The 9,127-nt window shown below is 47.4% G+C and overlaps 1 protein-coding gene across 4 annotated transcripts; it reads right to left on the bottom strand.

Moving 5' to 3' along the window:
• Window positions 1-1,123: 1,123 nt before the first annotated feature.
• Fancg (FA complementation group G) lies at window positions 1,124-9,127 on the bottom strand. Of its 4 annotated transcripts, none has more exons than XM_034501643.1 (14): window positions 8,571-9,127; window positions 8,285-8,378; window positions 7,707-7,838; window positions 7,278-7,480; window positions 5,843-5,978; window positions 5,559-5,689; window positions 5,324-5,470; window positions 5,044-5,195; window positions 3,832-3,898; window positions 3,365-3,654; window positions 3,225-3,271; window positions 2,600-2,755; window positions 2,046-2,163; window positions 1,124-1,903 (listed from the first exon to the last, which is right to left on the bottom strand). In XM_034501643.1, exons 1-14 carry the CDS (start codon window positions 8,664-8,666, stop codon window positions 1,795-1,797), a joined length of 1,878 nt encoding a protein of 625 aa, XP_034357534.1. In that variant the 5' UTR covers window positions 8,667-9,127; the 3' UTR covers window positions 1,124-1,794. The 4 variants fall into 4 exon arrangements, 3 of the variants coding, with proteins under 3 accessions (XP_034357534.1, XP_076791249.1, XP_076791250.1); XM_076935134.1 differs by having other exon boundaries at window positions 1,650-1,903; window positions 8,285-8,375; window positions 8,571-8,800; XR_013110710.1 differs by having other exon boundaries at window positions 1,762-1,903; window positions 2,046-2,131; window positions 8,571-8,800.

Below are 9,127 nucleotides of genomic sequence, written 5' to 3'. Positions count from 1 at the left end.
TGGCTCAGAGGTTAAAAGCACTGACTGCTCTTCTAGAGGCCTCGAGTTCAATTCCCAGCAACCACATGGTGGCTTACAACCATCTGTAATAAGATTTGATGCCCTCTTCTGGTGTGTCTGAAGACAGCTACAGTGTACTCATATACATGAAATAAGTATTTTTTTAAAAAGTTTGAAGCTAGCTAATGCTGCATAGCTAGACTCCAGTCTACAAAAAAAAAAAGAAAGAAAGAAAGAAAAGAAAAGAAAAAAAGAAAAAAAAAAAACCAAAAACCTAGCCCTACCCCACCCCCTCTTCTCTAGACCCTAGTTCTGAATCAACACCCCAGCTCTTAATCCACTCTATTGCCATTGCACTGTCTTCTAATCATGCAGATTTTGCAATTTCTCAGGGTTTGGGAGTATATACTCCTTACCATACAGTATAAATATTATCTGGGGAGGGAGAGCACTGAGGTTCAAGGAAGTCAAGGACAACTGCAGAACACGCAGAAAGGCAATAGTGCCCAAGAGCAAGAAAATCAACCGTATGCTGTGATTTAAGGTCCTTGTGCCCCAAAAGACAATTTGGTCACTTGGCTCTGGGTAGCATCCTGACTCAATTGACCCTTCACCTCCTACCCACACAGACTGACCTGAGAGATGTTTCTACTGATGTAGTTATTCTGAGAAACATCTCACCACCCTCCAACCCCATTTTGTTTTAATTTTTTTGAGGCAGGGCCTCTCTATATTGCCCTGGCTGTCCTGGAACTTATTATGTAGACCAGGCTTGTCCTGGAACTTACTATGTAGAGCACCTGCCTCTGCCTTCCAAGTGCTGGGATTAAAGCTGGGTACCACATGTCCCCACCTTCTTAAGTACCACTCTTCCTTTGGAGAACTGTCAAGATCACTCTCCAGACCTAACTTTGTTCCCTGTCACCTAGCACAGATTCCTGGGGCTTTTAGCTGTGCTTTTAGATAACATAGCTAGAGATGACTCCGGTTAAGAGCATGTAATTGCTCTTCCAGAGAACATAGGTTGGATTCCCAGTACCCATGTCAGGTGGTTCACAACTGCTTGTATCTATAGCTCAACACTTCTGTCCTCCAAGGGCACACACACACACACACATACAACTTAAAATAAGCAATTCAAAATTTTAATAGTAACTTAAAAAGGACTAAGCCACTGCTTCCCCAGAAGGATTAATGTAGCCTTTTCTTCTGACTCATACCTCAAGCTCTTATGGTAGATTGTGGGGTGGGTAAAGGGTAGGGAGTGGGGATTTATGGGAGGAACTGCAGTTTAGTCTCTAGAATCCAACCTACCAAAAAGACAGTGGGAGGGAAGCAGAGAGTTAGGGAGACAAGGAAAACAGACAGAAGATGGCTGTTGGAAATAGAGTATCTTAAACAGCCAATACCCAGCTAGTTTGCTGTGAGCCTTCTTTCCCACTCAACTATGTGTAGTGAGCAGTTAAGACATAAATAGAAGATTTTACTCAACACACACAAGAGAGAAAAAAAGGAAAGAAGACAGGGAGGAAGGAAGGAAGGAAGGAAAAAAAGTGCCACGAGCAGACAGTGATTTGTTCGTGGAACCATTCTGGAACTAGACTGGCTATAAGTAGATCAAGGTTCACAGGACCAGCCTTAGGAGTGAAGGAGTTACTTAGAAACAATCAGTTCTAGCCATTCTCCAAAGAGGATAAGGCAGAAAAACACAAAACAATAACAACAAAAAAACCAAACCAAAACCCTCCCCAAGGAGAGAGTCCACAGAAGCCAAAGTTCAAAAAAACAAAAAAGCTAAAGGTCACAAGACTCCAACACCGTTGTCCCAAACTCCTCAAGGAAGGCTTCACAATTAGGGGGATGGATCCAGTTCAAACAGGTTTCTAAATACAGTGGAAGAGACCTGAAAAACAAGAATGATGATGGCTGAGAGTGAAGGACAGAGTTCACATCCTTTCTTCCTTCTGTGCTTCAGCACTCACTAGGTCTCTGACCCACAGGACTCCAGCTCCCCCTCAGCCCCAAGCCAGCTGCACTCAGCTCACCCGGCAGCTTCTTCCTGTGGTAGTAGACTTTGGGCCTCCCGCCAGAAAGCAGTGGCCTCATTCTTCCGATCCAATCTTTTCAGAGTCTGAAGCAGGTAAAAGGAACCATCTCTATTGCCTAGAGCCCCACCCCAAGGTACAAAGACTTAGAACCTGATAGGACCTGAGGCATCATTTAAAAAAAAAAAAAAAACTAAGAGAGAGGAAGTATCTTCTCTACACACACACATGAAACCAGAACTAGATTATTTATAGCCAACCTCTCCCAGAAGCCATTGCCTGCCTAGTACAAAGTGTTCAACTGGCCCTGTTCCTATAAAACCCATCTCCACATAGTCCAGATCTTTGTGTCTGAGGACAGTAGGGAGACCAGGGAGCTGTCAGGAGCCTTGCATACATGCTTGCTTGTATATGCACACATGGTACCTCCTGGGTATATACAATACAACCCTATCCCTTCCTCCTATCTGGGAATGCCATCTTTACACTTCTGTCTAAGTACATACTGTACTTGGACCTCCTGTACACAGCCAATGTCATGCAAGTGTACATACCTGGGCATATCTGCACACTGAGGAGGAAGTCACTTAAGGCTTTGGTATCCTGGCCACTGGCTCCCCATTCCAGTCCACGACTAATCAGAGCAGCCACTCGAAGCTGTTTCAGTGCCACTTCAGACCTACACTTCTGCTCACAGTTGGAGCCTGCCCCTAGAGACCACCACCCGAGTCAACAAGTATCTTACCCATCATCCCAGACACAGTCACCAAACCCCCAGTCCCCATTCTCCTCATGTCCTCCCCATTTTTTTTTTTTAGCCCTGGTTGACTCAGATTCACTAAGTAAATCAGAATGGCCTCAAATTCAGAGATCCCCTACTGGGAGTAATGGATAGTTAGTATGTACTAATATACTGTCTCCCAGTCTGATGGAATGGAGTACAATGGAAAGGGAACCCACAGACAACACTTTTTAGGAGTTAAGAAAAACTGACAATTTAAGTTAGAGTCAGGCACGGTGGCAAACACTTATATTGCCAGCTCTTAGGTAGGAAGAGGAGGAGGACAGGAATCCAAAATCATCTTCTACTAAAATAGTAACCTTGAGGCCATTCTGGTCTATATTAGACCCGGTTAAAAAAAAAAAAAAGAAAGAAAAAGAAAAAGAAAATCAAATCACCTTGCTCTCTGTCCTCAGGCAGAGCCCGAAAGAGCAGTTCAAGGCACCTGAGGAGGGATATAAATAAAGGCATAAAGAACCGCTTAGAAATTAAGGTAGCCTCTAAGAATAAAGTAAACCAACCCAGGTCCTGGACTCACTGGCTAAATTCACTAAGTGCCTCTTTTTGAGCCTTTAGTTGTGACCAGGCCTGGCCCTGAAGCAGGTGGGTGGCAGAGACCCAGATTGGGCAATATGGCAGTTCTTTGGTTCTTCTTCTGGCATTTTCCCACAAGGAGGACATCTTGGGGAGCAGAGACGAGGTACGGCTAAGTAGCTCCTCACACACAGTCAAAGCATCCGAGGCCCGGCCTGCCTGAATCAGCGCTGCTGCTGCCTCCAGACACAACTCTGGCATACAGGACCCTAGAGAGGTGGTGGGTGGGGAGAACTGGGGTGGGAGAAGGGTACAGTGTCTTGAAGTGGCATGAGTCACCATCCCTGAGCTCTTTACCCATGGCCCCAGTACCAAGCAGAGAGAACTAGTTCCCCAGCAAGACCAAGTAAGGGGGCAGGGGTGATCCCTACCCTCCCACCTAAGGGCACAGAGCCCTAGACACACACCTACCCTTGGCTCTGAGCCATCCAGCAACATTGCCAGCAGGTCCAAGTAATGTTCCACAGCGTCTTCTGCCCTGGAGAGTCAGTCAGCCTGTGAGCTTCGCCAAGGCCCCTGGCTCCCCAAAAAGGTTCCAATGAGAATATTCTCTTAGCTGATGGAGAGAGGCCTGAGCTCTGACGTGTAAGGTGGACAGCAAGGTCTGGGAGCTCCAACCTTGGTTAGTGCAGGTCTATCGAATTTCAGAATGGATGGGGAAGGACACTTCCACATTTCAAAGAGAAGAGGTTACTGTCTGGGTGAGGACTCCACTTCAGGTCCTGCTGTAAGGCAGGAGGCTAATAGTGAGGACCTGCATCTTGCCAACGCTTTATTCAATCATACCAGAGAAGAATGGGGGCTGGGAACATGGTTAGCTGTATCAAGTACTTGTTATATAACCATGATGACCTGAGTTTAGAGCTCTGGTATCTTTGAAAAAAAACCCCAGTACAGCAATACACATTTTGCTTTTGGTTGGTTGCCTTTGGTTTTTGGTTCTCAAGACAGAGTTTCTCTGGTAGCCTTGGCTGTCCTGCATTGCTCTGTAGATCAGGCTGGCCTCCAATTCAGAGATCAGCCTGTCCCTGTCTCCCGAGCTCTGGGATTAAAGGCATGCGCCAGCACCACCACTAGTGGGCAGCTATTTAAAAAAAAAAAAAAAAAAAAGTTATGTTTATTGTATTTGTGAGCACACTGTAGCTGTCTTCAGACACACCAGAAGAGGGCACCAAATCCCATTACAGATGGTTGTGAGCCACCATGTGGTTGATGAGAATTGAACTCAGGAAGACTAGTCAGTGCTCTTAACTGCTGAGCCATCTCTCCAGGCCTAAGCAATACACATTTTTAAATACAACATTTGGGGTAAGGGAGGAGTCAGAGTCAGGCAAATCACAAGGTTTCAATGGCCAGTCAGTCTAGCCAAAACTACTGTGCTCCAAGTTCACTGCAAGACCCTGTCTCAAAAAATATAGGAAACAGCAGTAGAAAAAGACACCTAATGTCGACCTCTGGCTTCTACATACCCCAAAACAGCAGAATGGGAGGTTCCTCCTGCCCCACCACCACACACCACATATGTCAAAAATAAATAAAATTTTAGAGAGAAAAAGAATCATGTGTCCAGTGGAAGTTCAGAACTGGGAAGGGGGGCTCAGGTGAGCAGGGCATTGATCTCACCTCCCCATCTGTAGGCATCGACTTGCTAGCAGGTGCTTGGCCTGGCTCTGTGTGCCACAGTGAAGAGGAGAGGCTGGGTCAGGTTGTGGAAGTAGCAATTCTACTTCAATGAGACGTTTGGATGTTTCAGAGCCATGGGTGGCACTCAAGGCCTAAAAAAGAATAGGAAAAATTGAAATCTTTGTGAACCGCATGTGTCTGTATACTCCTGTCTTGACTCAGCACAACACAAGCACCTCAGCAGTCCTCCACAAGGTGTCTCCACCTGGATGCTCCTCACCTCAACCAGCAGCTCCAGACTCTCCAGCTCTGCTGCTGTGTCTCCTAGTTGCCTATATATTCTGGAAGCCTCCAGAAGTGGAAGGGCACAGGTTGTTCCCACTTTCAGGGCTTCAGTCAAGTACAACAGTGCTCTCTGTGGATTTCCCTATGTGAACAGAAAGAGACAAGCCTCAACCACCCTCACAAAGCATGATGCCCATGGTTTCCCCCAATTCTTAGGGCTTTATCTTTACCATTTTACGGAGACACATCCCCAGTGCTGTGTACACCTGGACTAACACAGACGGCGGACACAGACCTGAGGCTGCTTCATGTAGGCTGCTCTGTGCATGGTCTAGGCTCCCTGTGATTAGCTCCTGGAAGCCTGGGGGGGCAATCATGGCACAGGCTTAGAAAAAAAGCTTATAAGGCAGGAAGTATGATGAGAAACAAGAACACAGAGAATCTCCATGGAGGTACAGAGAGCATAAGACCAAGGACCCCTTAAAGTAAGAAGGGATGATTCCGGATGCTAGACCTTGGCGGCAGGCAAATGCTGTCAGAAGGACATCCCTCAAACTCTCAACATCCTGCAGAATCAGTGGGGCACGTGACTTCTCAGCTGGAGGACTCCAGGATTTTAGCAATAGTAGCAGATCCTCAGAGGTCTCAGTCTGGAGAGAGAAAGACAGTCAAGAGGCTCCAACCCTGTAAGCATCCCCTTTCTTGCTTGTCTAATCCACCCCATCTTTGAGCCCAAGAGTTCTTCTAATCACTGTTCCCCAATCATGAGAGAAAGACAACTGTGGTGCAATGATATCAGCAGGAAGAAAACCTGCTCAAAGGTGCTAACTGGAGCCCCCTGTCACTCGTATGCCCTGGTGGACTTGGGACAAAGAACATGTGTGAGTTCCTATGAGAAGACGGAGGCTGGAAGGTAGTGTTAGCACAGTCCTAAGAGGTTTGCCCTTACTTGGATTCTTTAAGCTATTTTAAACATTGCCCCCAAGAAAATCCCCCAATGAGGAGCTAACCAGAGCAAGGTCACTCAGAAAGCCTGTTGGGCTTTTTTGATTGGTTGGTTGGTTGGTTGGGGGTGGTGTTGTTATTTTGAGTTTGTGTGTATGTGTGTTTTTTGTTTTGTTTGTTGACAACCATGACAGCAGCCTTCCCAGAATATAATGATGCTATAAGCAGAGACTAATGGTGTAGGTGTGTTATCCTAGTGATTCATATTATAGATGCTGAGGCAAAAGGACTGTAGGTTCAAAATCTTGAACCTTAGTTACAGAGTGAATTCAAGGCTACACTAGACTGGACAACTTGTTAAGTTTCTATCTTCAAATAGAACTATGTTTCAAAGTAAAAAGAGTTGAGGACTGGGTGTGGTGGTTCACACATGTATCTCAGCACTGGAGAGGCGGCGCCAGGAGGACTGCAGTTAGTTTGCAGCCTGGGTACACAGTATGAGCCTGTCTCCAAATCAAAGTGGGAGGCCTGGCATGATGGTACACACCTCTAATCCCAGCACTTAGGAGATGGAGGTAGGTGGGTCTTTGTGAGTTTGAAGCCATCCTGGTTAAAAAAAAAAGAAAGTGTGTGTGTGTGTGTGTGTGTGTGTGTGTGTGTGTGTCGTGGAGGGAGACTAGAGAAATGTCTGTGGTTAAGAGCACTTATTCATACAGAGGACCTAACTTTGGTTCCTAGCATCTACATGAGAGCTCACAATATGGTAGCTCTGTAACTCCAGTTCCAGAGGCTCCAACCTCCTCTTCTGACTTCCACGGGTACCAGGCACAAACATGGTACACATATATATATTCAAGTCGAAACACATAAAATGACATTTAAAAACAGGAAGATGGGCAGGAAGGGAAAGTGGAAAAGGTAGAGTGCTTGATTAGCATGTCCGAAGCCCTAGAAGATTTGGGGACAAAGTGGGGGGGGGGGGTCATTTTCACTTTCCCAGTTACCTGGCTGCCATTTAGGGTTTGTAACAGCAAGGTCAGGTCCCCCAGGCGGTCGGTACTCATCCAGAGGACAGCTTGAAGGCTGGCCAGGCAGTGTAAGGCAGGCAGCAGCTCCAGCAGAAGGGAGGAGGCAGAGATGACAGAGTGCCACAGCTCCTGGAGTCCCTGCTGTGACTCGGGCTCCAGGTGATGCTGGGCCTCCAACACTGTAGAGCACAAACACACATACACACACATCCATCTCTCATCTCCCCACACTCTCTGGGTTTTCCTTTCTGAAAGAGCCCAAAATTACAATAATACACCTGCCTAGTCTGAGGAACATAAAGGAGATTAGAAAAAGACATCTGTCTCGGTGGACAGATGTTCCTCTCAGCCCCAGCCTCATCCCTAAATCCAAACTGAAACTACCAGGAGCAGAGGGGACCTTACCTCTTTCTAGGCCCCTTTGAAGATCTTGGGTAAGGTCTTCAGTGAAACCCTGGGCTAGGCTAGCCTTCAGGATTATATAATTACAGATGACAGTCAGCTCCAACGGAAGAGCAGGAACAGCAGCAGGGAGTCCTGGAGCAAGATTACTGGACTCACAGTCTGTCCCATGGCACACAGCTCAAATGGTTTCCAACCCAGAGACCAACCCCACTCAAACCAAGGCTTCAATAAAGAATTCATTTTTTGCTCAGACAACTTTGGAAAGGACGGGAAGTTCTCTAAATCTCCTGAAAATATAAATATCACCTCTTCAAATGTTTCTCTCTCTCTCTCTCTCTCTCTCTCTCTCTCTCTCTCTCTCTCTCTCTCTGTGTGTGTGTGTGTGTGTGTGTGTGTGTTGTAAAACAAAAAGGAATTAAGCTACTGAAAGACAATCCTAACCAGTCTCTTCTGTGCTTTACACAGGATACACAGGACTCCATAACCCCCAGAATCACCTCAATTCCAGAACCCCAGAAGAGAAGCTGATCTTTGGATGCTGAGGAGGGGAACTGAGCCTCCTGTAAGGTCTTTCTTACCTTGCAGAGTGAGGAGGAGCTCCCTAAACCCTTCCAGTGTGTCTTGGGTCGACTGCTGTCGCCTCAGAGACGGACGAGAATCCCTAGTCAGCTGCTGAAATTAGGTAGGGAGGCATTAAGAATCAGTCCTTCTCTCTCGTAGCAGAGACAAGGGACGGACACATTCCTGTCACTTCTGTTTCTAAGGACAGAGGTCAAGTTCTGCTCCTTTCCCTAGACTGGGGTGAGATCACTGCATAATCGCTTTGGGGGACCTTGAGGATACAAGGTGAGAGTCCCATATTACCTTAGCTTGTCTAACGAGCTGGTCATTCTTCTCCCTCCACAGGTCCAGGCTATTGGAAAATGTTTTGGGGAGGGCTGGGGTGATCTGGCTGGACATTGTCGCCGAGGTAGATCACCGTTACCCGAAGTGGTCTTCTGATGAGTGGAGGCTGGTCCCACCAGTGTCTTCACCCTAACCGCAAGAAGCCACTTCTGCACACCGCCGGGCGCCCTTCGGGTCGGGTCGGGTCGCGGCCCGGCTGGCTTTCCCTGGCCAGAAACCCAACACTTGGTCCCCGCCACTGCCACCGCGCCTGTGGTTGGCCAGGCTGCAACACTCTCGGCCGCGGTTGGTTGTCTTCAAGAGACGGTTCCGCGGGAAACTGAAAAGAAACCCGGAACAACGAGGTAGGTACACAAGAGGCTAGCCACATGCCCGGGACCAAGTGCTGGGTTTGCGGGCCCTCCGTGGGGGGCAGAGTATTGAGGCTAGTTTAGGAGGACCGGGTCTTGGCTCCAGTCTCTGGCTGCCCTCTGCCTAAGAACCAACGGCAGCCTAGGTTCCACCCTCCGTGGCTG

The sequence above is a fragment of the Arvicanthis niloticus genome, chromosome 5 (assembly GCF_011762505.2).
Source record: "Arvicanthis niloticus isolate mArvNil1 chromosome 5, mArvNil1.pat.X, whole genome shotgun sequence".
NCBI classification, from domain to species: Eukaryota; Metazoa; Chordata; class Mammalia; order Rodentia; family Muridae; genus Arvicanthis; species Arvicanthis niloticus.
Note: the sequence above shows the minus strand (reverse complement) of the source record. Positions and strands in the feature narration are given on the sequence as shown.